Source organism: Agelaius phoeniceus, chromosome 35, assembly GCF_051311805.1.
Source record: "Agelaius phoeniceus isolate bAgePho1 chromosome 35, bAgePho1.hap1, whole genome shotgun sequence".
NCBI classification, from domain to species: Eukaryota; Metazoa; Chordata; class Aves; order Passeriformes; family Icteridae; genus Agelaius; species Agelaius phoeniceus.
Window position 1 is genome coordinate 2,879,605 of NC_135299.1, and position 27,399 is coordinate 2,907,003.

A 27,399-nucleotide genomic window follows, 5' to 3' on the forward strand; every position below is an offset into this window, starting at 1 on the left:
GAGGGAGCTGTGGGAGCGGGGCCAGCCCAGCGTTTATGGCTGGACTGGTCCTAGTGTGATGCCACTGGAATGTGAGCGTGCCAGGATGGATCCAGGCTCAGTAATGGGATGGGGAATCTCCTTCTGTCCCCAGACACCCCATCCCAGCGGGTCCAGTTCATCCTGGGCACGGAGGAGGACGAGCAGCACGTTCCTCATGACTTGTTCACGGAGCTGGATGAGATCTGCGTGAAGGAGGGGGAAGATGCCGAGTGGAAGGAGACGGCCAGGTAAATAAATCCCTGGAATTTGGGAATGGCAGGAAGCTGTGTCTGGAGGGGTTTAGGTTGGATACTGGGAAAAGGTTCTTCCCCTGCTGGAACAGCTCCCCAGGGAATCGTCACAGCCCCGAGGCTGCCAGAGCTCCAGGAGTGTTTGGACAAAGCTCTCTGGGACTGGTGGGATTTTGGGGTGTCTGGGCAGGGCCAGGGATTGGACTTGATGATCTTTGAGGGTCTCTTCCCACTTAGGAGATTCCATGGTTCTAGAGGACAGGGAATGCTTGGTTTGGGGATTAGTGGGATTTTCAGGGTTATCCTGGGCCAGAAGTTGGACTTGATGGTCCTCTTGGGTCCCTTCCAATTCCAGAGATTCCATGATCCTGTGATCCTCATAGGTCCCTTCCACCTCTGGAATTGATTCCATGTTTCCAGAGGCTAGGGACAGCTCTAAGTGGGATTGTTGGGGTGTCCTGCACAGGGGTTGCACTCTATGGTCCTCGTGGGTCCCTTCCAGCTGAGGATATTCCAGCATTCCGTGATCCCTGCTGCCAGCTGCAGTGGCAGAGGAGTTCTCTGGGACACGGAACTTTCCCACCTGCAGGAACCTCCTCCAGCCACTCCACGCTTTTATCCGAGGAGCTGCAGGGCTGGAGCCTTTTTCTCTCTGACTGATCCCACCCCAAATCCACAGGTGGCTGAAATTCGAGGAGGACGTGGAGGATGGGGGCGAGCGCTGGAGCAAACCCTACGTGGCCACGCTGTCCCTGCACAGCCTCTTCGAGCTGCGCAGCTGCATCATCAACGGCACCGTGCTGCTGGACGTGCGCGCCACCAGCGTCGAGGACATCGCCGGTACCGGGGGGGAAATCCTGCCCTGTGCTCGGGGCTCCCAGCTGGCCTGATGGGGCTCTGTCTTGGTTTGGAAAGACAGGTGCCTGCTAAGGAAGGCAGGAGCCTCTCCTGAAATGGAGAATGTAAAACCCTTTCCCTCTGAATTGCTATAAAATTTAAATTAAGGGGCTCTCAGGCAAAAAATATGGGAGCAGGAAATAACAGTTCCTTAACAGAGAAGAAAATAAAAGGATAAAATAAACAATGCAGTAAACTAAAATAACACTGACAGAGTCAGAAGCCAACCTGACACCCTGTGGGTCAGGGTGTTGGTATCAGTCCCATTGGAATTGTGGCTGCAGCCCTCCTGCAGTGTCAGGGGTGGTTCTGCTGGAGCAGGGATCCTGTAGGAAAGGGTGGAATCTTCCTCCAAAGATCCAGTGGAAGAGGCAGCTGCTCCTCTGGGAATCCAGTGGAGAAGCTGTGCTGGTGTTCCAGAATCTCAGATTGTATCTGGGTAGGAATGTTTGAAATCTCAGATTGTATCCAGGTAGGAATGTGAAATCTCAGATTGTATCCAGGTAGGAATGTGAAATCTCAGATTGTATCCAAGCAGGAATGTTTGAAATCTCAGATTGTATCCAAGCAGGAATGTTTGAAATCTCAGATTGTATCCAGGCAGGAATGTTTGAAATCTCAGATTGTATCCAAGCAGGAATGTTTGAAATCTCAGATTGTATCCAGGTAGGAATGTTTGAAATCTCAGATTGTATCCAGGTAGGAATGTTTGGCTCCTCCCTCTGGGCTCACATCTCCCAATGGGATGCTGTAATTCTCATCAGCCATGCAGGGTCATTCCATAGCTGTTATCAGCTGATGTCCCCTCCTGAGGGAGGAGTGATTGTGGAAGAGATAAGGAAAACCTGCCCACTTGACAAAAGACAACTGCCACGCAGATGGTGATAGAATACATCCTGCCTTGCAATCTGGAACAGGTTCCTAGGATGGGAGTGGGCTCCGGGTGTGCAGCTCTTGCTGGCAGTGTGGGGTCCTTTGGAAAGTGATTTTTGGGTTAGACAGAGACTGGAGCAAAGTTGTGCAGCAAAAAAGAGCATATTCTGCAGTAAAAAGGAGAATGTTCTGCAGCAAAAAGAAGAATATTCTGCAGTAAAAGGGAGAATATTCTGTAGTAAAAGGAGAATATTCTGTAGTAAAAGGAGAATATTCCGTAGTAAAAAGGAGAATATTTTGTAGTAAAAGGGAGAATGTTCTGCAGGAAAAGGGAGAATATTCTGTATAAAAGGAGAATATTCTGCAGTAAAAAGGAGAATATTCTCCCTTTTACTGCAATACTTTACTTTACTTTTTACTTTACTTTTCTCAGTAAAAAGGAGAATATTCTGCAGCAAAAAGGAGAATATTCTGCAGCAAAAAAGGAGAATGTCCTGCACATTTTTGAGTATTTCAGGACCTGGCTGTTTGGCTCTCCCTAAGAGCTGACCCTCGTTCAATAACGACTCACTCCAAGCCATTTCCTTGCATGACTCTGATTTAATTCTCCCTCCACCCTCCGGGGTTCAGGGCTATAGGGGCAGAGTAGCTGTGGCAGGGCAGGACCATGCTCTGACCTGGTGTCCCTGTCCTCCCAGACCTGATCCTGGCCCAGCAGGAGCCCTCGCCGGAGTTCGACGAGCGCACGCGGGCCAAGGTCCGGGAGGTGTTGCTGAAGAAGCACCACCACCAGAACGAGAGGAAGAGGAACAACCTCCTGCCCATTGTGCGCTCCTTTGCTGATGTCAGCAAGAAACAGGACCTGCACCTGCTGGAGAAGCCAGGTGAGGTTCTGCAGGCCTTGGGGCCGGGTGAGGTTCTGCGGGGTTTGGGGCCAGGTGAGGTTCTGTGGGGTTTGGGGCCAGGTGAGGTTCTGCGGGGTTTGGGGCTGGGTGAGGTTCTGTGGGGTTTGGAGACAGATGAAGTCCTGCAGGGCTTGGAGCAAGGTGAGGTTCTGCAGGGCTTGGGGCCACGGGAGGTTCTGTGGGGTTTGGGGCCAGGTGAGGTTCTGCAGTGTATGGAACCAGGTGAGGTTCTGCATGGTTTGGAGCCAGGTGAGGTTCTGCAGGGCTTATAAGCAGGTGAGGTCCTGCAGGGCTTGGGGCCAGGTGAGGTTCTGTGGGGTTTGGAACCAGATGAAGTCCTGCAGGGCTTGGGGCCAGGTGAGGTTCTGTGGGGTTTGAATCAGGTGAGTTCTGTTGGGTTTGGAGCCAGGTGAGGTCCTGCATGGTTTGGAGCCAGGTGAGGTTCTGTGTGGTTTGGAGCTAGGTGAAGTTCTGTGGGGTTTGGGGCCAGGTGGGGCTCTGCAGGCTTGGAGCCAGGTGAGGCTCTGCAGGGGTTTGGAGCCAAGTGAGGTTCTGTGGGGTTTGGGGCCAGGTGAGGTTCTGTGGGGTTTGGGGCCAGGTGAGGTTCTGCAGGGGTTTGGAGCCAGGTGAGGTTCTGTGGGGTTTGGGGCCAGGTGAGGTTCTGCAGGGTATAGAACCAGGTAAGGTCCTTCAGGGCTTGGAGCCAGGTGAGGTTTTTGCCAGGTTTTAGCACCAGCTGGACGTTTCTGCCAGGCTTTTACACAAAGGGAAGGTTTCTCCAGGGATTTGGTACCAGGTGAGGGTTCTGCCAGTTTTCAGCACCAGGTGAGGGTTTCTGGAGGAGATTGTCACGGGGTGAAGGTTCCTGTCAGATCTGGCACCAGCTGAAGGTATCTATTAGAGTTTGGCACCAAGTGACGTTTTCTCCAGGAATTTGCACTGGGTGAAGTTTTCTCCTGGGGCTTTAGCACCAGGTGAGGTCTTCTGCCTGTCCTTAGCCTGAGGTGAAAATTTCTCCAGGGATTTGACACCAGCTGAGGGTTTCTCCAGGCTTTGGCACCAGATGGGGTTTTCTGGGTGACTTTGTCCCTATTAGACTTGTTCTGGCAAATAACAAACACCCCAACTCCTCCTTTCCTCCCTTTCTGAGTGTCTTTCTCTTCCCTCCCAGCCCAAACCCTCACCCCTCACCCTTCTCCCACCACTGCAGAAGCCAAAAATGGGGTGACCCCTGAGACCAGTGCCATGGACCTGAGCAAGGTGAGACCCCTGCACCTCTCCCACACCTCCAGGGGGTTGAGAGGGACCTTGGGGGGCCCTGAGGGTTTCGTTTTTGGGGGATTGCCTGCGAATGGCTGGTCCTGCCCAGGCGGAGCTGCACTTCATGAAGAAGATCCCCAGTGGAGCGGAGGCGTCCAATGTGCTGGTGGGAGAGCTGGATTTCCTCCACCAGCCCCTCGTGGCCTTTGTCCGCCTGACCCCGGCCGTGCTCCTGTCGGGAATGACAGAAGTTCCCATCCCAACAAGGTCAGAAGGAGAAGCACAAAGTTTTTATTTAAAATAATCCCAAACCCACCTGAAATCGCCCCACGATTTGGGGCCCAAGGGAACAAGTGGGAGCTGCATGTTTCTCCCATGCTGCTCCTCACCTTCCTCCCTCCCTGCTGGATCTTTGAAACCTATGCACCAATTTCAATGAAATTGACCCTAAAATGAGATTTGTGATTGGTTTTGGTGAGCAATTCAACCCATGGGGGAGGCGGGGAACCAATGGGTTTCCCCTCGAGGTCCCTTGGGTTTCCCTGGGTGCTCTTGGAGTGAAGCCACATTCTCCTCTCTCAGTTTGGTTTTCCTTGTTCAGGTTCCTCTTTGTTCTGCTGGGGCCAGGAGGAAAAGCCCATCAGTACCACGAGATCGGCAGGTCCATGGCCACCACCATGACGGATGAGGTGTGATGAGATAAGGGGGATCTCGGGGTCACTTCTGGGGTTCTTCACCATTGCCTGTCCCTGGAGCAGTGAGGAAGAGGATTTGCTGTCCCAGCCCTTCATTTACACCCCAAACCAGGCAGATTTACATCACCCCAAATCCCTGGGGCTGAAATCCCCTCTGGGTGCATCCCACACCCCATCCTTCCCTACGGGGTACCCAGGACATGGTCCCCAGGGGTGGCATCGCCCAGGCCAGAAGAGCTCCACAGAATCACAGAATCATGAGGTTGGAAGAGACCTCTAAGATCATCAAGTCCAACCTATGCCTTAACACCTCAACTAGACTATAGCACCATGTCCAGTCTTTTTTTAAACATGTGTCAGCACAGAAAGTCTAAAATCCTCAGCATCCAGAGCTCCAACATCTGCTTTTTGGGCCACCCCAATCTCAGCCCCTCACTTCTCCCTCCAGTGCCATCCCAAGCTCCATCCCTGCCTTTCTGCCTGCTGGATTTTGGCAGAAAAGTGAAATTACACACTTCTAATCAACTGCACAGCCATGATCTCAGTGCTACCAAAATCACTGCAGTCATTCCAAAATCAATCAATTTTGGAAGCCCTTTCCATGGCCTCAGGTCAAAATGCAGCGCTCTCCTTGAGTCAGAGTGTGTCACAGAATCACAGAATCACAGAATAATGAGGTTGGAAGAGCCCTCTGAGGTCATCGAGTCCAACCTATGCCCTAGCACCTCAACCAGACTATAGCACCAAGTGCCACGTCCAGTCTTTTTTTAAACACATTCAGAGATGATGATTCTACACCTCCCTGAGAAGAGCATTCCAGTGCTTTATTATTCTTTCAGTGAAAAACTTTTTCCTAATATCCAACCTATCCCTTCCTTGGTGTAGCTTGAGGCTGTGTCCTCTGGTTCTGTCAGTGCTGCCCGGTGGAAGAGACCGTCCCCACCTGTCTACAACCTCCCTTCAGGAAGCTGTAGAGAGCAATAAGGTCACCTCTAAGAGGGCAATAAGGTCACCTCTAAGGCAATAAGGTCACCTCTAAGTGACCCCTAACTTCTCCCCTTTAAGCCAATGCCTCCAGTGTGGCCATAGGGAGCAGTGCTGAAATCCCACCTGGGATTCATCCTGCACCTCATCCTCCTCACACCCAAGGCTGGCACCATCCCAGGGGTGGCATTGCCAGGGTGGTAGAACTTCTCCTCAAAGCCACGAGGGATGGTGCCCTCATGGAGGAGATGATTACAAACACCACAATGCCCAGATTCTTCCTGTGGGGGAACATTTCCAGCTGGAGTTTTGGGGAAGATGGTCCTGCCATAGCCAAAGGGGAGCTGCCCAGGTGAGGACACCTGGGGTGGGTTGTGCTCTCACCTGGGGATCTCCTCTCTGGGCAGGTTTTCCATGACGTTGCCTACAAAGCCAAGGACCGGGCTGACCTCGTGGCTGGCATCGATGAGTTCCTGGATCAGGTCACGGTGTTGCCTCCAGGAGAGTGGGACCCATCCATCCGAATCGAGCCCCCCAAAAACGTCCCCTCCCAGGTGGGTGCTCCAAGGGGGACGGGCAGCACAACACCCCAAATTCTGCTAAACTTGGAATTCCCAGTTTGGCACAGCCACACCCAGGCCAGGAGCACAACAAGCTGGTGGTTGATAAAATACCTGAAAAATACCAGTTTTGAGTTGAATTCCTTGCTCACAGGAAAAGAGGAAGATGCCGGGAGCTCTGGATGAGAGTTCTTCCCATAGCAAACCGGAGAAACACAGCGGTCCTGAACTGGAGCGGACTGGGAGGTGGGAGCTCTCCTGGTTTGAGACCTTCTTCTGTTTTGCCCCCAAAATCTGAGCAGGCACCTTCCCTTCCAGCAGCTTCTGGGGTCAAGTGGTTCAGTGAAAGGGCTCCACGTGTCCACCTTGGGCTGGGCAGGGGGGACATCTGGGATGCTGGGAGATATGGGCAGGGGGGAGATTTGAACAGTGAGGAGGTCTGGGAAGGTGGGAGATCTGGCCAGGGAGGAAAATGGGAAGGTGGGAGATCTGGGAAGGGAGGAGAATGGGAAGGTGGGAGATCTGGGCAGGGAGGAGGTCTGGGAAGGTGGGAGATCTGGGCAGGGAGGAGAATGGGAAGGTGGCCGAATCCCAGCATCAGCACACCGGGGTTTCCTGGATTTGGGGCAGGGGCAAACACCTCCAGGTGAAGGCATTTTCTGCCTAAAGGAAACCAAAGGTGCTCTCCAAGAGAACAGCCTGGTGTTCCCTCCCTCCCTGCAGGCTCTTTGGGGGTCTGGTCCTGGACGTGAAGCGCAAGGCGCCGTGGTTCTGGAGTGACTTCAGGGACGGTCTGAGCCTGCAGTGCCTGGCGTCCTTCCTGTTCCTTTACTGTGCCTGCATGTCCCCCGTCATCACCTTCGGGGGCCTGCTGGGGGAGGCAACCCACGGCCACATTGTGAGCTCCTCTCTCTGTAGGGAGCGTGGGAAGGGGGAGATGCCCCAAAAGGTCCCCCCTGGACTGGTGGGAAGTGTCCCTGCTCGAGGGGAGTGTTTGGAGCCCAACCAGCCCCTGCCAACCCAACCCGCTGGTCCCTTCCAACCCAACCCACTCCGTAACCTTGGAAATCTCTTCCCTGCTGTGAACTTCCTTTGGGTTTTTTGGGGGGTTTTTATCCCTAATGATTGATTTACTCCCTGCTCCCTCTCTTCCCTGCCAGAGTGCCATGGAGTCACTGCTGGGAGCGTCCATGACGGGCGTGGTTTATTCTCTCTTTGCTGGCCAACCCCTCACCATCCTCGGCAGCACTGGACCCGTCCTGGTCTTTGAGAAGATTCTCTACAAATTCTGCAAGTGAGATGTTTGGATTCTATTCTTCTGGGGAAAAGATTTTTTTTATTTTTTTGGGCAGGGAGAAGATGTTTTTCTTCTCATTTTCTTGTGGGAACTGTCAGATTTAAGTTGTTTGCTGGGTCACAGAGGTCTCCTGCTGCTGCTGTTGCACAGGAAGGGTGAGAGTCCTTGGGCTTGGGAGTCATTTGGGGTTTTTTGCTTGGGGTCATTTTGGGACTTTAGGGTTGTAATGAAGCAGTGGGAGGAGGAGGAGGAGGAACCAGAGGCTCTGGATGGATGCCCAAGAAAAGTGAGACAAGTCACTGTGGTTTGGGAATGAGGGCGGGTTTGTTTACCACTGAGTACAAAACTTTTAAACCTGGTTTTTGCTGGAAGAAGAAATAGATTTTGCCCAAATATCCATGTAGTTTAAAATTGGAATACTTTGCATTTTGGTGATTTTATTGAACAAGGATGAGCTTTTCCTGGGAAATAGTTCTTTTCTATGACAGTCCTTTCATCTTAGTGACTTTGGTGTGGGATGAAGCTCCCTCACCAGAATTAAACTTCTCATTCACCCCCAGGCTGACTGTGGGTGACTGGGGTGAACCCAGCTGGTTTTGGTGCTGGGGCTCTGGGGGACACAACCTCAATCAGCCTTCAAGGCATTAAGACAACATTAATTAATACTAATTAACCACTTGGCTTCTCCACCCACACCCCGCCACCTCAAGGACATGGAAACCCCAATTACCACCTGCAACCTCCACACCCTCCCCCATTGCTCCTAATTTTCTCTGGAGGAAGGCTCGGCTCTGAGGCCTGTGCTGGCCTCTCCCCCAGGAGATTTTGTGCTTTTCCAGGGAATACACGCTCTCCTACCTGTCCCTGCGGACGTGCATCGGGCTCTGGACCGCGTTCTTCTGCGTGGTGCTGGTGGCCACGGACGCCAGCTGCCTGGTGTGCTACATCACCCGCTTCACCGAGGAGGCCTTCGCCTCCCTCATCTGCATCATCTTCATCTACGAGGCCCTGGAGAAGCTGAGCCACCTGCGGGAGACCTTCCCCGTGCACATGCATAGCAAGCTGGACCTCCTCACCATCTATTAGTGGGTGTTCTCCTCCTCCCCCCAGCAGGTTCCTCTGGGCTCATCCTGGTGCTGTTCCCTCAGCCCTGTCCTGGTTTCCCCCTCCAGCTGTAAGTGTGAGCCCCCAGCTCATCCCAGCAACGAGACCCTGCGGATCTGGAGGAGCAGCGGGGTCAACGTGTCGGGAATCACCTGGGGAAACCTCACAGTGACCGTAAGTGCCCTGGGCCACCACCTCCTCAGGGAGGCCAGGTGCCAAAGCCACCTTCTTCAGGTGACTTCGGGCTTCAAAGTGCTCTGAGAAGTCCCTGCTTAAATCTCATGAGTACTTTTATCCTGCTTGGTCCTGGGAAGGAGAGTCCAGGGGTGCCCAGCCCACCTGAAACAGCCTACCTGGTCCAGCTCCCCTGGTCCAGCCCACCTGATCCAGCTCACCTGATCCAGCTCACTTTGTCCCCAACCTCAGGGACAAGAACTGTCCCCCTCAGCCGGGCTGTGGGACCTGGATCAAGGTTAAGGGAGTGCTTTGATTCCTGGAGCATTTGAAGGACTGAAGTTCCTGCCTGAAGGCAGTGATTGGCTCCCTTAATTGGTCCCTAATGGCTCCAGGCCCTGCTGTCTGTAGGGTCTTGCATAAATTTTCATGTCTGAGCAGCCCCACAGGGATTGTCCCTGGAAGCAGAGCCCAGGTGTGGGACGGGAACTCTTTGGGACATCTCCAGCCCCTTTTGGCCTTGTCCTGAGAGCCCCAACTGCAAAGGGACAATTTGTCTCTTTTTCCATCCCATGGTTGTCCCAGCGCTCCTTCCCTGGTCCCTCTTTATCCACAAATTTCCAGCTTTTCCTTCCCCCGCAGTGTTTTCCTCAGCCATGGTGGAGCAGAGGATGTGCCATGGGTCTGTGGTGTCCCACCACATCCTGCCTCTGCTCCCCTCTGTGTAATTCCAGCTCTGTGTGTCACTTGTTCAGATGCTGCTGCCCATATTTGCATTATATAAATATAGAAATATTTATATTGATATATAAATTAGCCACATATTCATATTATTATATTATAATATAACAATATATCTATATATTTCTATTTTTATATATAAATATTTATATTTGTATATAAAATAGTCACATTTATATTATTATATTCTAATATAATAATATTTATATTCATATGAGTATATTTATTTTATATGAATATTTACATATTTATAATATACAGATATATTTATAATATATTGATATATTCATATTAATAACTTCTATGGCAGCTGCAGGGTCACAGATCTTGCACCGAGACCCTCAACCCCCCGCGTTATCCCGGTTTTCCTCTGTGTCCTGATGCTCTGTTTCCCCAGGAATGTCGCTCCTTGCATGGGGAGTTCCACGGACCTGCCTGTGGACACAACGGCCCCTACGCGCCCAACGTCCTCTTCTGGTGCTGCATCCTCTTCTTCTCCACCTTTGTCCTGTCGAGTTTGTTGAAGAAGTTTAAAACCAGCCGTTACTTCCCAACCAGAGTAGGTAGAAGGTGGTGGCCCGGGACAGATTCCATGCTCCTTTCCCAAAATGCCATTCCTGGAGCACTGAAGGATTGGCCACCGCTCAGTCACAGGCAGGGAAATGCTCACCTTGGATGTCCCTCCCTCGTTTCCATGAGTGCAGGGAGGTTGTGCCATTCCCCACCTGCATCTTGACCTGTTCCAGGGTGATATTTTTTGGCTCAGGCAGTGGGAAATCAGCTCTTCCAAAGTTATTTATTTCTCTTCCCCTTCTGAGCATCATTTTCTGGAGTGGCATTTGAATGAGGAGTTGCCATGGAAAAACAGGAATGAATGATGCCTCAGTGCCTTATTCCCATTTTACCCAGAAGCGTGGCACCTTTCCTCATTTTTGGTATTTTTGCTTATGTCTGAATTAAAATTTGAATTTTCCCCCTAATTAAACTCTTTCTACTGTCCCACACCAGATCCCCAGATCTCCAACATGGCAGCAACATCCACCCAAGGGAGCTGGCTGCATGTCCTTGGAATGGAGGGATTTTAGGGATTAACCAGTCCCAACTCTGTGGGTGTCCCCAGGTTTCCCACCTCGTGTCCTGGCCCCTCTCAGCCCCGATTTCTCACCCCAGGTCCGATCCACAGTGAGTGACTTTGCTGTGTTCCTCACCATTGTCATCATGGTGCTCATTGACCTCGGGATCGGGATCCCGTCCCCCAAGCTCCACGTCCCCCACGTGTTCAAGGTAACGGGGTTGGGGATTGGTGGAGAGGGCTTTTGGTACCTCAGGTGCCACCAGGCGATGTCAGGGCAGGGCTGGAGGAGATGCTGGTGGTGGAACCATCTCCTCTGTGACATCCAAGAGCACCAATCCCCCCTGGAAATCGGGGTACAGCCCTAAAACCAGACACTGGACAGGAGAACCATCTCCAGCAGGGCAGGGCTGGGCTGGAGGAGCTGCTGCTGGTGTGAATGTCTCCTCCTTGACATCCAAGTCATCAATTCCTTCCTGTCTTTTGGGAAGACAGCCCCAAATCCAGGGGAGAGGGGACTCTGGGACAGAAGACACTGGTACTCTGAAGCCCCCTGGGAGAGGGTGACACGAAGGGAAATGGGAAATGCTTGGACACAGGCATGGAAGAGAACAGAGGCCAGGGAAGGGTTTGGGCTGGGAGCTGATCCTGCCCTGTGTTGCAGCCCACCAGGGATGACCGTGGGTGGCTTATCAACCCCATTGGGCCGAATCCGTGGTGGACGGTGTTGGCCGCGCTCATCCCGGCCCTGCTCTGCACCATCCTCATCTTCATGGACCAGCAGATCACGGCCGTCATCGTCAACAGGAAGGAGCACAGGCTCAAGGTGAGGGGCTGCAGGGGGTCACCCCCTCCCCACCCCGCTCTGCAGGGCTGGGACAAGCTCCTGTCCCAGAGGCTTTGGGAAGGTTTGGGATAACCCCAGGCTGTGTGGCAGGAGCTCTCCTGGACACAGGGAGGGGATGGCAACTTTTGGGAGTAGCAAGTGAATACTGGGGTGTAGAAGGGTGGTGTTTTTTCAAATGTCAGTGGCAGCTCGGGAATGAGCTCCCTCAATGAGCTCCAGGGATCACTCAGAGCCATGTCCTACCTGCAAGTGGTGGGAATTTCTTTAGGAATGAAAAAAATAGTAAATTTTAAAATTATTTCTGAGAAGCAGAGATGGTACAAACCCTCCAGACCCACTTTGTCTGATTCTTCTGGATTTTCGTGCAAGACATCAAATCCACGTTTGGTTCCAGTTCTTATTTCAAACCTTATATAAATTTTCCAGTTGACTTGTGCTTGGGCAGGGTTTGAGCCCCACCTGTGGTGTTGTCCTGGTCCCTGAGGAGTGCTCCTGTTCCACTTTTGCTCCCCAGAAAGGCTGCGGGTACCACCTGGACCTGTTCATGGTGGCCGTGATGCTGGGGGTGTGCTCGGTGATGGGGCTGCCCTGGTTCGTGGCCGCCACCGTCCTGTCCATCACCCACGTCAACAGCCTCAAGGTGGAGTCCGACTGCTCCGCGCCGGGCGAGCAGCCCAAGTTCCTGGGGATCCGGGAGCAGAGGGTCACTGGCCTGATGATCTTCGTGCTCATGGGCTGCTCCGTTTTCTTCACCTCCGTGCTCAAGGTGAGAGTGGGATGGAAACCCCCTGGTGACCCACAGGAGTTTGGGAGGGGATGTGAAATTAGGGCCTCTCTCCCACAGGAGGTGACGCCAAGGGCAGGATGGGAGCCAGCCTTGGTGACTTCCCAGCCCTTCAGACCCAGCTTGGGGTGCTCAAGCCAAGCAAACAGGACAAATACCTTAATTTGGGATTGTCCTCCACACCCTCTTTAGTGAGAGGGACCCTGGCTGGATCCCAAAGCTGGACCATCCCTGCCCTTCCCAGCTGGACTGGAGAGAAAATACACCAAAGGTTCATGGCTCGAGATAAGGACAGTGACAGATCCCTCATCAATCATGATCATGGGAAAACAGGCTGGAATTAGGGATATTAATTGAATTTATTTCTGACAAAATCACAGCATCATGAGAATTAAAACTAAACCTTAAAAACTTCCTTCCTTCCTTCCTTCCTTCCTTCCTTCCTTCCTTCCTTCCTTCCTTCCTTCCTTCCTTCCTTCCTTCCTTCCTTCCTTCCTTCCTTCCTTCCTTCCTTCCTTCCTTCCTTCCTTCCTTCCTTCCTTCCTTCCTTCCTTCCTTCCTTCCTTCCTTCCTTCCTTCCTTCCTTCCTTCCTTCCTTCCTTCCTTCCTTCCTTCCTTCCTTCCTTCCTTCCTTCCTTCCTTCCTTCCTTCCTTCCTTCCTTCCTTCCTTCCTTCCTTCCTTCCTTCCTTCCTTCCTTCCTTCCTTCCTTCCTTCCTTCCTTCCTTCCTTCCTTCCTTCCTTCCTCCCTTCCTCCCTTCCTCCCTTCCTCCCTTCCTCCCTTCCTCCCTTCCTCCCTTCCTCCCTTCCTCCCTCCCTCCCTTCCTCCCTCCCTCCCTCCCTCCCTCCCTCCCTTCCTCCCTTCCTCCCTCCCTCCCTCCCTCCCTCCCTCCCTCCCTCCCCGTCCCTGAAAGTTGAACCCAGCTCTGTCTCTCTGCTCCCAGAGAAAAGAAAACAGGAACACCAAACTTGTCCAAGCACAGGATCCCACTGATCCCAACTTTCCCTTTCTCCAGAATTTATTTCATTTTTCAGCCTCCTCTCCTCCCTGAAGGCTCAAGGCAGCTTTTCCTGCTCGGCCACTGCCCACCCCAGGCTGGCAGGCAGAAATGGGGGTTTCAGTCAGGCCATCCCATGTTGTGAGGAGCCAAAGCCCTTCCTCACTGGTCCCTCCCAGGGGACACACTCCTGCAGGATCTCCTCCAACCCGAGTCCATCCCATGGCAGACAGCTCTCCCCAAACTGCTCCATCCTGGAGCCAGAAACTTCCTGCTGGAAGTTTCTTCCATGTCTGGCAGAGCCAGCTCTGCCAGACATGGAAGAAACTTCCAGCAGCCTCTCACAGAGGCCATCCCTGCTCCCCAGACATGGCCACGCACACTCAACACATCCACCCTCGCTTTGGGTTAGAATTTAGCACTTTCAGACAAGCAGGACTTTATTGGCTGCAATTCACTCCCCCAAGAGCCTCGGGAGAGCCATTCCCAGGAGCTGAACCCTCAGAGTTCCCCCCACAGGCTTCCCTGCCTGTTCTCACCAAACAATCCCAGCTCCAGGCTCAAAGGAGACACAACCCAGGCTCAAAGCAGACCCATTCCCACCTCCAGGCTCAAAGCAGACCCATTCCTACCTCCAGGCTCAGAGGAGACACAATCCCACCTCCAGGTTCAAACCAGACCCATTTCCATCTCCAGGTTCAAAGGAGATGTCACTTCCATGCATTCCCACAAGAGTTTTTCGAGATCATTCTTTACCCCCACAGGAGGTCTCAGATATATGAAATGTGGTCCTGATGTGTCGTGAACGGCGGGAGAAATGCAGCACACAATATGTGTGAACAGCAAATCCCAAAGTTTATTGATAGCTCACACATATTTATATTGGTGTTAATGAAGCTTATACATATTGCAAAAGCTGAGCTCATTATTGGTTAAAGCACACTTAGATCAACCACACCTACTTCTATGCTCTAATGATTATTTTGTTTCTATGTTTACATTCTTATAGCTTCTCTACCTAGGCTATCTTCATTTTCTGGCAAGCGATTTTCTCCCCCATCTTCCTGTTTCAGCGAAGGTCACCATGACCTCTGTCAGTGATTGGACACTGGTTACTTAATCCCCAGCTTGTTTCCCCTATCCTTATCCAACGGTATCACATCGAAGTGGCCTTTCTCAGCTAGCCAATTATCCACAAAGCTCTCCACACTGATGGATGAAATCCCCTCTTTGTCTCCCAGCCTCTCTGGAAAAGAGAATTATTCTGATGGAATGAATCAAAAGATCAGCCTGACACAGAGAACAAAATCTGTGCTGGATAAAATCCAGCAGGGGAAAGTTGGGAATCTTCGGGCAGCACTGAGAAAGGAGTGGTGGGAGAGAGTGGCAATGCTGCAAATGAAGTTGAAAGCCATTAATTGTTGCAATTTTTTCCCCAGTTTATCCCAATGCCAGTCCTTTATGGGGTCTTTCTGTACATGGGGGTCTCTTCACTCCGAGGAATCCAGGTACGGCTGCTCCAGGGAATTTCCCCTCCTGAAGGCCTTGGGATGGGAAAAATGTCTCTGAGAGCAGGAAATTCAAATGGTTTTTGTCAGGGACTGATGGGTGTGGGCTCAGGAAGTTTTTAGGGCTGGGAGGGCCAGTTCAGCACTGGGAAGGCCAGTTCAGCATTGGGAGAGCCCAGTTCAGCGCTGGGAGATCCCAGTTCAGCACTGGGAGGGCCCAGTTCAGTGCTGGGAGAGCCCAGTTCAGCACTGGGAGAGCCCAGTTCAGCACTGGGAGGACCCAGTTCAGCACTGGGAGGACCCAGTTCAGCGCTGGGAGGGCCCAGTTCAGCACTGGGAGAGCCCAGTTCAGCACTGGGAGGGCCAGTTCAGCACTGGGAGGGCCAGTTCAGCACTGGGAGGGGCAGTTCAGCACTCTCCGTTTCAGGCTTTAGGACAGGTTGGTGTTTGGTGATGGGAATTGGCAGAATTCATGTGAAGGGAAGGAAATTCCACTGGTGGGAATCCTCGCTGGGGGATTCCCTGAGCCAAGAGATGCTGACCAGAGAAAACCCTGGAATCATTTGGAATTTGGTGGGCAAAGCCACGTGGATTTTGGATGGAGTGAAGGGAAAGCAGGTGCTGGTCCCAGGAGGAACAGAAGGGGATCCTGGATCTCTCCTTGCTCCCAAAATCTCCACATCTCACTGCAGGATCTGTGGCAGTGTGTTAGAATAACTTCTTTGAGCGAGGTCTAATGTGCTCTAGGGGGCTTATAACATACTTAAGATAGCTTAGCTACTTTTGGAGGCATAAAAATCAGCAGGATGGCTTCTGTTGGAGTGTTGGAAACAAAAAAAAGTTTAATAAAAGGCAAAATAACAAACAGAAAAACTGAGCTAAGAGTTAGATGTTCTTGCTCTTAGTAAAAGCACTTTAAGAAAGCAGTTAGTTTCTTTGTTCACGTCTTTTTCTAGTTAATTGTTTAGGTGAGACTTTTTAGCTCTTGTCTAATTAGCTATCCTTAAGTTTGAAGTGAAATCTCTTAAGTCTTATGAAGTGTCTTTTAACTTAATTAAAGAGAGAAATTTCTAAGCTTCTGTCTTGGTTTGGAAAGACAGGTGCCTGCTAAGGAAGGCAGGAGCCTCTCCTGAAATGGAGAATGTAAACCCTCCCCACCACTCTGAATTGCTATAAAATTTAAATTAAGGGGCTCTCGGGCAAAAAATATGGGAGCAGGAAATAACAGTTCTTTAATAGGGAAGAAAATAAAAGGATAAAATGAACAATGCAGGAAACCACAAGAACACTGACAGAGTCAGAAGCCAACCTGACACCCTGTGGGTCAGGGTGTTGGTATCAGTCCCATTGGAATTGTGGCTGCAGCCCTCCTGCAGTGTCAGGGGTGGTTCTGTTGGAGCAAGGGGGATCTGTAGGAAAGGGTGGATTCTTCCTCCAAAGATCCAGTGGAAGATGGAGCTGCTGTTCCTCTGGGAAATTCAGTGGAGAAGCTGTGCTGGTGTTCCAGAATCTCCAGATTATATCCGGGTAGTAATATTTGAAATCTCAGATTATATCCAGGTAGGAATGCTTGGCTCTTCCCTCTGGGCTCACATCTCCCAGTGGGATGCTGTAGTTCTTATCAGCCATGCAGGGACATTCAATAGCTGTTATCAGCAGATGTCCCCTCCCGAGGGAGGAGTGATTGTGGAAGAGATAAGGAAAAACTGCCCACTTGACAAAAGACAACTGCCATAGAAATGGTGACAGAATACATCTTGCCTTGCAATCTGGAACAGCTTCTTTCTTTTTCAAGAAACAAAAGACAGTTTTCTCACTCCCTCAACAAGAAGTACACTCCCACAGCAGTGCTCCCTTTTCTCTGCAGTTCTTCGACCGCCTGAAGCTGTTCTGGATGCCAGCCAAGCACCAGCCCGACTTCATCTACCTGCGCCACGTGCCCCTGCGCAAGGTGCACCTGTTCACCCTCATCCAGCTGCTCTGCCTCGTGCTGCTCTGGGCCATCAAAGCTTCCCGCGCCGCCATCATCTTCCCCATGATGGTGAGGGACGGTGTTCCCAGTGTTCCCAGTATCCTCGGTGTTCCCAGTGTTTCCATTGTCCCCAGTGTTCCCTGGTGTTCCTGGTGTTCCCAGTGTTCCTGGTGTTCTCAGTATCCCCTGTGTTCCCGGTGTTCCCAGTATCCCCAGTGTTCCCAGTGTTCCCAGTGTTCCCAGTGTCCCCAGTGCTCCCAGTGTTCCCAATGTCCCTGATGTTCCCAGTGTTCCCAGTATTCCCAGTATCCCAGTGTTCCTGATGATCCTGGTCTTCCCAGTATCCCAGTGTTCCCGGTGTTCCCAGTATTCCCAGTGTTCCCAATGTTCCCGGTGTCCCCGGTGTTCCCAGTATTCCTGTATTCCCAGTGTTCCCGGTGTTCCCAATGTCCCAGTGTTCCCAGTATTCCTGGTGTTCCCAGTATTCCCAGTATTCCCATTATTCCCATTATTCCCAGTGGTCCCAGTGTTCCCGGTATTCCCAGTATTCCCAGTATTCCCAGTGTTCCTGGTGTTCCCAGTGTTCCCAGTGTTCCTGGTATTCCCAGTATTCCTGGTATTCCCAGTGTTCCTGGTGTTCCCAGTATTTCCATTATTCCCAGTATTCCCATTATTCCCAGTGTTCCCAGTGCTCCCAAAGTTCCCAGTGTTCCTGGTGTTCCCAGTGTTCCCAGTATTCGAGGTATCCCCGCTCTTCCCAGTGTTCCCGGTATTCCCAGTATCCCTGGTGTTCCCAGTGTTCCTGGTGTTCCCACTGTTCCCAGTATCCCAGTATTCTCGGTGTCCCTGGTGTTCCCAGTGTCCCAGTGTCCCAGTGTTCCCAGTGTTCCCAGTGTTCCCGGTGTCCCAATGTTCCCAGTTTTCCCAGTATTCCCACTGTTCCTGGTGCTCCCAGTGCTCCTCACTGCCCCCGGTGCTCACTGCTCTGGAGGGATGGAAGCACCATCTCCGGCCTCACCCATCTCCCCTTTCCTTCCTGAAGGTTTTGGCTCTTGTTTTTGTCCGGAAAGTGATGGATTTCTGCTTCTCCAAGCGGGAGCTCAGCTTCCTGGATGACCTCATGCCAGAAAGCAAGAAGAAGAAGCTGGACGATGCCAAAAATGAAGCCAAAGAAGAGGAGGTAATGCCAGGAGCTGGGAATCTCCTCGTGGTATTTTCACGGTCTCCTGTGACTGGGAGGAATGAATGAATCTGACTCCATGTTCTTAGAAAGCTAATTTATTGTTTTATGATCTATATTATATAAAAGAATGCTATACTAAAGCTACACTAAAGAATAGAGAAAGGATACAGACAGAAGGCTAAAAGATAATAATGAAAATCTCATGACTCCTTCCAGAGTCCTGACACAGCTTGGGTGTGATTGGCCAATGAGTAAAAACAATTCACATGAAACCAATGAAATCATCACCTGTTGGTAAACAATGTCCAAACCACATTCCAAAGCAGCAAAACACAGGAGAAGCAAATGAGATAATATTGTTTTCCTTTTTCTCTGAGGCTTCTCAGCTTCCCAGGAGAAGAACCCTGGGCAAGGGGATTTTTCCAGAAAATATGACAGTGGCATTTCCTCTGGGCTGTGAGATTCCCTGTTCCTGTCACAGCTCATCCTTAGATCATGGAGTTGTGGGGCCATGGAATGGCTTGGGTGGGAATGGACATTAAAGCCCAGCCAGTGCCACCCCTGCCCCGGGCAGGGACATCTCCCACTTATCCCAGGGTGCTTCAGGCTCATCCAGCCTGGCCTTGGGCCCTGCCAGGCTGGGGAAGGGATGGGGAATCCACAGCTCCTCTGGGCAGCAGCTGTTGGGAACATCAGAACTGAGACAAACGGATCTCATAGCCTGGATCCCACATTCTGAACTTTTTTCCCTAAATTCTGAGAGAATTTCACACTGGAACAGAGGCATGGTTATAATTTTAAAATGAGCCTTAAAATAAAAATAATTACTATATTTCTGTGAGGGTTTGCTCCCAGCAGTGTCACTAACCCCAAACACACCCACAGGGGAAGGTCTTTACCTGCTGCTAAAGGTGCTGTGGGTCAGAGGAGAGGGGAGCCTGCCAGGTTTTTACTGGAATTTCATTTTTCCCCTCTTGGATCAAGGAGAGAGAACTTGACTCGTCTCTTTTCAGGAGTCCCAGAAAATGATGGAAGCAGCTGCTGCGAATTCTGTTCAGCTGAAGCTGGGGAAGACCAGCAGGGTGGACACCCCAAAGCCCAGCAGTGACAGGTAAAGACCCCCCAGGTGAGGATCCCTGGCAGGATCAGTGGGAAGTGTCTGGCTCAGGTTTCTCCACTTGCAGATTTATCCCCAGTCATCTTAGTGGGAAAATCCCAATTTACTGGCAATTTCAGAGGTGATGGCAGAGCTCTGGCCCCACACAGTGGCTGCATAATTCCTGTTTTATCCCAAAACTACATCACCAGTGGCTTTCTGGGATCTGGAGACCCTCGTGCTCCCACCTGAGAGGTCACAGGGGAAAACACGAAACACCAGCTGTGGGTCTGCAGCTCCAGGCCTTGATTCCCAAAATTCCTCATCCAGCCAAACCATCCCCACCAGCTGAGCTCCGGTTTTCCAGGCCCTCCTGTTCCTCTGGCTGCTGCCAATGCTCCTGGTGGGATCAGACCCATCCTCATGGAAAACCATCTGGAACATTCCTTTCAGGGCTGATCCTTCCGAGATCAACATTTCGGATGAGATGTCCAAGACCACGGTGTGGAAGGCTCTGACCATGAACACAGAGACGCTCTGAAGCCGGGAGGAAGGAGGTAAAGGCTCAGCTGTGGCGTGGCCCTTTGGGGACAGCACAGGCCCATGGACCCCTGGGCTCTGGCCAGTGCTGCTGGGCAAGGGCCACGCTCCTGGGAGCAGGCAGCAGGACCATGGCCACCAGCAGCAGGACCATGGCCACCAGCTCCTCTCTGCTGGGAAGTGAGGGAGCTGCACCTGGAATCCTGGGATCCTCCATCCTGAGAGGCTTTGAGGGGCTGGGAGCATCTCCAGAGCTAGGAGTGGAGCTGGAGGAGGGCTGGAGCAGCAGGAGGAGGGTCTGGAGAGCTCCTGAGGGAGCTGGGAAAGGGGCTTAGCCTGGAGAGAAGGGCTCAGGGAGAAGCTTGTGGCTCTGCACAACTCCCTGAGAGGAGGGGACAGCCAGGGGGATTCGGTATCTGCTCGCAGGGAACAGATACAGGTTGACCAGGGAAAGTTCAGGTTGGATACTGGGGAAGATTCCTTCATGGAAAGGTTGTCCAGGACCTGACACAGCTGCCTGTGGAGGCAGGAGTGGAGTCATCATCCCTGGAAGAGTTCCAAGAACTTGGATGTGGCACCTGGGGACATGGCTGGTGATGAACTTGGCTCCCAGGGAACAGGGACAGGAGGAGAGGGAACAGCCTCAAGTTGACCAGGGAAGGTTCAGGTTGGATGCTGGGGAAGATTCCTTTATGGAAAGGCTGACACAGCTGCCCAGGGCAGGGGTGGAGCCATCATCCCTGGAAGAGCTCCATAAACTTGGATGTGGCACCTGGGCTCATGGCTAGTTGTCAACATGTGGGTTGACAGTTGGATTTGTTGATCTCAAACACCTTTTCCAACCTGAACAATTCCACAGATCTCTGATTCTGGTTCTTCCACTGCTGACACCCCCCATTTCCCCTTTTTCCCCCCACGCCCACATTTAGACGCCTCGACGCCGCCGTCGAGGAGCAGGAGTGTGACTCAGGGATGTGCCAAGGCAGACACGGAGGAGCGGCTCGTTTCCCAGCCGAGGGGTCCCACAAAGCCATGCAGAGTTTCCCGTTCCCCGGGCTGCTGCGTCCCGGGGGTCCGTGTTGTCCAGCCTCGTGTGTCCTCGTGTGCGTGTGTTGTGCAGTGGTGGAGGCTCCGCTACCGCTACCGCTTCCCATCAGTTCTATTTTTTTAATCTCGAATTCTTCCTCTCCTTCCTCTTTTTTTTTTTTTTCTTTTTTTTTTTTTTTTTTCCAAATATAAACTCTGAATGTACAAAACCATTCCCTGCTCGATCTGGCGCCTTCTCCTTCCTCACAGCTGGGGTTTCGGGCTGGTTTGGGATCCTCCTTTGGGTAACTTTTGTCTCATACTGGTACAAGAGGGGTGCTCTCCATGGTAGAACAGCCTTGGGAGCATCTCAGAAATTGGGAGGAACCACCCCTGAGCACTCAGGATAACACAAAGGAAAAGCTCCCTATGCTCCATTTTCCCATCTCTTTTGAGGGTTCTTTTTGGGCTCTGCCACCAGCCTGAGAGCAGTAAAATCCAGAAATGTCCCTTTTTAGTCAGCTCCAAAATGACCATAAGGGAAGCTTAAAAATAAAATCCCTGGTGGTGTTGAGTTTGTGAGGGTCTCCAGGATGAGGTGAGAGATGAGAATCTGACTCCATGTTCTCAGAAGGCTGATGTATTATTTTATGTAATTATATTATATTAAAGAATGCTATACTAGAGCTATACTAAAGAAAGAGAGAGGATACAGACTGAAGGCTTAACAAGAATGATGATGAAAGCTCGTGACTGACTCCTCAGAGTCCAACACAGCTGATGGTGATTGGTCATTAAGTAAAAACAATTCACACAGAACCAATCAAACAACGACCAGTTGGTAAACAATGTCCAGACCACATTCCAAAGCAGCCAAGCACAGGAGAAGCAATCAGATAATTATTACTTACATTTTTCTCTGAGGCTTCTCAGCTTCCCAGGAGAAGAAATCCTGGTGAAAGGATTTTTCAGAGAATATGGCAGTGACACTGGTGGTGGGAGCAGCCAGGTGAGCTGTGGAGCTCTGCATCCCCAGAACCCCACCCTTGTTCCTTCCCTTCCTGTCACCTCCCTGGGCTCTGGTTTTTCCTTCACCCCGTCCTTGCAAAGCCTCTTTGGAGCTGGCAGGGAAGTGGGAAGTGCCTTTTCCTCCTCCTTTTCCTGCTGTTTCACAGGGAGAGGCTGGGAATTGGTGAAGGTCCTGAAGCTCTCCCCACACTTTGGGGGTTTGGGGGGCTCTGGTGTCCCCCTGGGACGTGTGGCTGAGTCCGGGGGCTGTGGAGGGAGGACGTTCCAGAGGAAAAGGTGCTCCCACAGCCCCCAGGAGGCTTGGAACATGCTCCAGCCTCTTGGAACATTCAGCTGGGACAGGGGCACCACCACTCCTGCTCATCCCACCCATCCAGGAGCCTTTTCCTGCATGGAACCACCCCAGGAGGACAAGGGCTGGGGAAAAGAAGGTGGGGAATTGCTCTGTGAGATGGAGGTGCCACCTCCCCAGGCAGGGCAAAACTCCATCAGGTTGGATGGATGGGGATTTGGGAAGTGGAGTTTCACTGCTGCCAGCCTGGGGTGGGCAGTGGCTGAGCAGGAAAAGCTGCCTTGGGCCTTCAGGAAGGAGAGGGGGCTGAAAAATGAAGTAAATTCTGGAGAAAGGGAAAGTTGGGATTAGTGGGATCCTCTGCTTGGACAAGTTTGGGTTTCCTGTTTTCTTTTTTTCTCTGGGCTGGGCTCAGCTTCGGAAGGAAGGAAGGAAGGAAGGAAGGAAGGAAGGAAGGAAGGAAGGAAGGAAGGAAGGAAGGAAGGAAGGAAGGAAGGAAGGAAGGAAGGAAGGAAGGAAGGAAGGCTGAATATTTTGGGAGGATTTGATATTTCCTTGTGCAGGGGAAAACAACACAGAGGGAAAACCTTCCAGAAATGGTTCCTGGAGCTGCTTTAGGGATAAACCCAAAATATCTTTGGAATGACCCAGAAAGTGAAATCTGACATCAATCCCCTCCCACTCCCCCCCGGGCCCTTCCAGACTATTCCCAAAAGGAAATCCATGGGAATGGGAACGACAAAGGCTGTAACCAGGGAATAAATCAAACAGGGAATAAACGAGGTGCTGACACTTTCTTTGTGTTGTTTTTGTGCTCTCTGTGAAAATTCTGGAGTTGTTTCTCTTTCTGAGAGGTGGAAATAGTTTTATTTATTTTATCCTAAGGGAATTTGGGAACACTCTGGGCTGGAAATAAAACCAAGGGGGGGAAGTTTTAATTAAAAAAATTAATTTATTTAATTTTTAGAATTATATTATTCTAATATTAATATATTTTTAATTTTAAATCTATTTAATTTAAAATTATTTTACTTTTGCTTTTTTTTTTCAAATAATTTAATTTTTAAACTACTCTGTTTTAAAAGTATTTTCTAATTATTATACTTTTATTTTTTCCAAATTATTTTATCTTAAAATGATTCTATTTTAAAAATTATTCTTTTTTAAAATTATATATTTAAAATTTTAATTTAATTTAATTTATTTCTCAGTGGGAGTAGCTGTGTCACACATGTCCCCTGTGCCAACCCTGGCTGTGCTGGGACTCCAGGAATGCCCTGGAGAGGTGAAATTCCCCATCCAGAGCTGTTGCCTCTGATGCCTTTCTGGCCCTTTTTTGGGCCCACTTGTCTTGTAATTAATTAGAACTAAATTAACTCCAAGGAGATTCTTTGGATCCAGATTAAATTGGAGTGATTTAACACCAAAAAGGGAATTACTGCAGGGTTTTTCTTAAATTTCTTTTGGCCCTGGTCAGTGGGGTCAGGTGGGCACACCCTGGTTTTCCCTTTTATCCAAAACTTGAGGAATTGAGGGAAAATGAGACACCAAGATGGGAGTGAGAGGCTCAGAATCCCCCGGGACTGTGTGGGATCCCAGTGGGATGCTTGGAAAGGCTGGAGAAAACCCAAAACTTGAGGAATTGAGGGAAAATGAGGCACCAAGATGGGAGTGAGAGGCTCAGAATCCCCTGGGACTGTGTGGGATCCCAGTGGGATGCTTGGAGACACCAGGAACTGCAGGAGTGAGCGAAGGTTTTATTGGCATTTGGGGAAAACCATGGGGAGAAGGAAGCCAGAGGGAAATCCAGGCTGGAGGGACGGCTCATCCATGGGGGCAGAGCTCAGGAGGAGCTCCCAGGAACCAGGGGCTGGGTCCAGGAGCTGGGAATCCTTCCCTGGAGCTCCCAGGAACCAGGGGCTGGGTTCAGGAGCAGTGAATCCTTCCCTGGAGCTCCCAGGGACCAGGGACTGGGTCCAGGAGCTGGGAATCCTTCCCTGGAGCTCCCAGGAACCAGGGACTGGGTTCAGGAGCTGGGAATCCTTCCCTGGAGCTCCCAGGAACCAGGGGCTGGGTCCAGGAGCTGGGAATCCTTCCCTGGAGCTCCCAGGAACCAGGGGCTGGGTCCAGCAGCAGCAGGAGAAGGATTCACCCATCACCTGCAGCTCCCAGGAACCACAGGCTGGGTCTGGGATCTATGGGTGATGGGTGAATCCTTCCATGGAGCTCCCAGGGACCCAGGGCTGGATCCAGGAGCTGCAGGTGATGGTGAATCCTTCTGTGGAGCTCCCAGGGACCCAGGGCTGGATCCAGGAGCTGCAGGTGATGGGTGAATCCTTCTGTGGAGCTCCTGATCCTGGCAGGCGAGGAGAGGCCCAGCCTTCTCACGTGGATGTGGCTGGAAAGCTGCTGCCTGGATTTGCTGTTAATTGTACCTTAAAAACAAACCCCAAAGAGCTTCAGGGGGTGGAAACTCCTGCTAAAATCAGGAGCTGGGAATGGGCAGGGAGGGTTCCCTCACTCAGGGAGGAGCTGCCCCTTGGGAATGGCTGGAACAGAAATGTCAGTGATCCCAGGAGGGTAAGGCTGGAATGAGGAGGAAAATGTGAGGACAAATCACGGGGAGGATGAAACAGCCCCTTCCCGTCCCAGAGTTCCAATCACACCACAAATGCCTCAATTTTCCTGACCTTATTACAAGAAACCAGAGGATCTCTGGGAGCTGTTGGGCAGCAGGAAAAGGGAGTCCAACCCTGCCTTGGCACCAGATCCATGGATTTCATGGAATCACGGAATGGTTTGGGTTGGGAGGGACCTCAAAGCTCATCCCACCCCACCCACTGCCATGGGAGGACACCTTCCACTGTGCCAGGGTGCTCCAACCTGGCCCTGGGCACTTCCAGGGATGCAGGGGCAGCCACAGCTGCTCTGGGAAATCCATTCCAGCCCTCCCCACCCTCACAGGGAGGAATTCCTTCCCATCCCATCCATTCCCTGTGTCCTGGCACTGCTCCAGTTCCCTCTCACGCTCTCCATGAGGATCAGGACTGGGGAGGTGGGTGGTTGTTTCCCAGCACAATCCCACCCCTCTCCCTGCTCCCAGCACCTCTTTGTGTTGATGAGCCAATGCACGAAGTCCTTGGCCTTCATCCTGTCCAGGTACCGCGTGAAGTCGCTCGTGAAGGTCCCCTCCGAGTGTCGCTTGATGTGGGACAGGAAGCTCTGGGAGTTCTGGGGTCCCAACAGCTTCCATCTGCTCAGGGTGGGAGGGGAAGGGAGGAAAATGGGGTTGAATGGACAGCCCAGCAGGATCCTGCCCCAGGGGATGGCCAGGGTGGGGCTGTGCCCTCCAAACCCTGTCCCTGTGAGGATCACCCCCCCAGAAAAGATGGAATAGGGCAGAGGAATAAATCTGCAATATTTAATATGATTCCTACAAATCAAACGCACAATTCTTGTTTCAGTTTCTGGAGGTTTGCCAAGCCTGGCATGGATTCCTGGCATCCAATAAACACATCCAGTGTCCTGTCCCAAATCATCCCCCTCTTTCCTGCTGGTGGATCCCAACCTCCACCCTGGTCCCTGCTTCCCCCATCAGAGCAGGAACGTGGGGCTGCTCCGAGGTTTGCACCATCCTCTGCAGCTCCAGGGCGACTTTGGGATTCACCACAGAGGGTTCCCACAGGACAGGTGCCACGGGAGCACCAGCACAAAAGGGGCTCAGCCCAGCCTGGCTGGCCTGGGGCAGGGTGTCTCTGCTCTGACCCAGGCAGGAAATCCTGGGATTCCCTACAGGGAATGTCCCTGCCAGGAACTGCCGTGTGAAATTCCTGCTGCAGCTCCTCAGGCAGGCAGATCCCACTCGAGATCCCAGCCTGGTGTGGCTGCCCCAGTCCAGACCTGAAACTGGGGATGTTCCCTGTGATTTTGGGGATTTGGGGGTGAAATGATGGCCCCGTGAGGGGCTGCAGTTCTGGATCCCCATGAGACATCCAGGCTTAGCCCAGGAGCTCTGGGAGCCGGGAGGGAATTTGTTTGGATCCATACAAAATAAATGGGAACATACAAGATGGATACATAAACGGGTTCCATACAAAATACATGGGAAGATACAAGATGGATACATAAACGGGTTCCATACAAAATAAATGGGAACATACAAGATGGATACATAAACGGCTTCCATACAAAAGAAATGGGAACATACAAGATGGATACATAAACGGGATCCATACAAAATAAATGGGAACATACAAGATGGATACATAAACGGGATCCATACAAAATAAACTGGAGCAGGGAGAGCTGGGACAGCCCCAGGAGTGGAGAGGGCTGAGTTGCTGCCACAGCCCTGCTCCACCCAGCCCCGTACCTGGACAGCTCCTGCAGGTCCTTGGGAGCCACCTGCCCTCCGGCTGGGATGAGCACGGCGAGCACCAGCCCGGACAGGTACAGCCACTGCACCATCTGGGCTCCTGGGGAGGCAGAAACCCAGGGAATCTCCTGGCTGCAATTCCCACCCCAAGCCCTGATCCCACCCAGCCCCTGCCCGGGGTGTGGGCAGGATTGGGGTGGGTGTGTGTGACAAACCCACCCTCACCCTTCCCTTGGGCACATGGCACGCAGAACAGCACCCAAGGATAAAATTGGCAATGAGCTTTATCCCAAACCTCCCTTTTCTGTCTGGGGGTGACATTTCTATCCTGGAATTATCACCACAGTGCTGGAGAACTTCCCCACTGCTTGGAAAAGCGCATTCCTGATGAGCAGGTTTATTCGTATTTTACATTCCTTATTTTTGCTGGACACCTCAGAAATTCTGCAGGAATAAAATGCCACCTCCCACCCTTTATTTGCCAAAACCCAGACTTCTGTTGCCCATCACCAAATGCTTTCTTCACCTGGTTAGATTCTTTTGGAGATTGGGAGAACAGAGGGAGGGAGAGGCACCTACCTTGGGGACTGAGCTGCTCCCTCCACACCAGATCTGATTTTCCTCCTTCGAGCCGGTTCTGGCTGAACTCTTCTCCTCCCTGGTGCTTTTAAACTCATCTGGAGGATGCCCAGAGCTGACAGGTGGGTCACAGGTATCCTGCTTTTCCTCAGATGGGTCACTGTGAATCATTACAGCTTTTCTGGAGTGGGGCTGCTGCAGACAATGTTGTTACTGGTGGATTTTCCAACTGACGCCTTCAATGAAGTTTTTTTTTTTTTTAATTGTTGTTGCTGTTTTTCTTATATTTTCTTTTTTTTCTCCCCACTTTTTGGACCAAAGCAGTGACCTGTGGGTTT

The 27,399-nt window shown here is 51.6% G+C and overlaps 2 protein-coding genes across 2 annotated transcripts in view; one reads left to right on the forward strand and one right to left on the reverse strand.

The window, feature by feature from the left end:
• SLC4A8 (solute carrier family 4 member 8) overlaps positions 1-22,904 on the forward strand; it is a 31,614-nt gene extending 8,710 nt beyond the window's left edge. The window contains exons 4-25 of the mRNA XM_054649134.2: positions 134-269; positions 952-1,112; positions 2,741-2,926; positions 4,119-4,207; positions 4,317-4,474; positions 4,809-4,896; positions 6,294-6,440; positions 6,601-6,692; positions 7,170-7,344; positions 7,607-7,740; positions 8,583-8,828; positions 8,916-9,021; positions 10,160-10,321; positions 10,933-11,046; positions 11,499-11,660; positions 12,196-12,447; positions 14,901-14,969; positions 16,837-17,010; positions 17,984-18,121; positions 19,138-19,235; positions 19,674-19,777; positions 20,690-22,904. Of these exons, the coding sequence (XP_054505109.2) occupies positions 134-269; positions 952-1,112; positions 2,741-2,926; positions 4,119-4,207; positions 4,317-4,474; positions 4,809-4,896; positions 6,294-6,440; positions 6,601-6,692; positions 7,170-7,344; positions 7,607-7,740; positions 8,583-8,828; positions 8,916-9,021; positions 10,160-10,321; positions 10,933-11,046; positions 11,499-11,660; positions 12,196-12,447; positions 14,901-14,969; positions 16,837-17,010; positions 17,984-18,121; positions 19,138-19,235; positions 19,674-19,761 (2,975 nt within the window). The 3' untranslated portion in view covers positions 19,762-19,777; positions 20,690-22,904. The remainder of the gene's footprint in view (positions 1-133; positions 270-951; positions 1,113-2,740; positions 2,927-4,118; positions 4,208-4,316; positions 4,475-4,808; positions 4,897-6,293; positions 6,441-6,600; positions 6,693-7,169; positions 7,345-7,606; positions 7,741-8,582; positions 8,829-8,915; positions 9,022-10,159; positions 10,322-10,932; positions 11,047-11,498; positions 11,661-12,195; positions 12,448-14,900; positions 14,970-16,836; positions 17,011-17,983; positions 18,122-19,137; positions 19,236-19,673; positions 19,778-20,689) is intronic.
• A 1,628-nt stretch (positions 22,905-24,532) lies between these two features.
• On the reverse strand, positions 24,533-26,574 carry LOC129130560 (pro-glucagon-like). Its single transcript, XM_054649064.1, has 3 exons — positions 26,480-26,574; positions 25,214-25,360; positions 24,533-24,542 (listed from the first exon to the last, which is right to left on the reverse strand). The coding sequence occupies exons 1-3, from the start codon at positions 26,572-26,574 to the stop codon at positions 24,533-24,535; spliced, it is 252 nt and encodes an 83-aa protein (XP_054505039.1).
• Between the last annotated feature and the right edge of the window lie 825 nt (positions 26,575-27,399).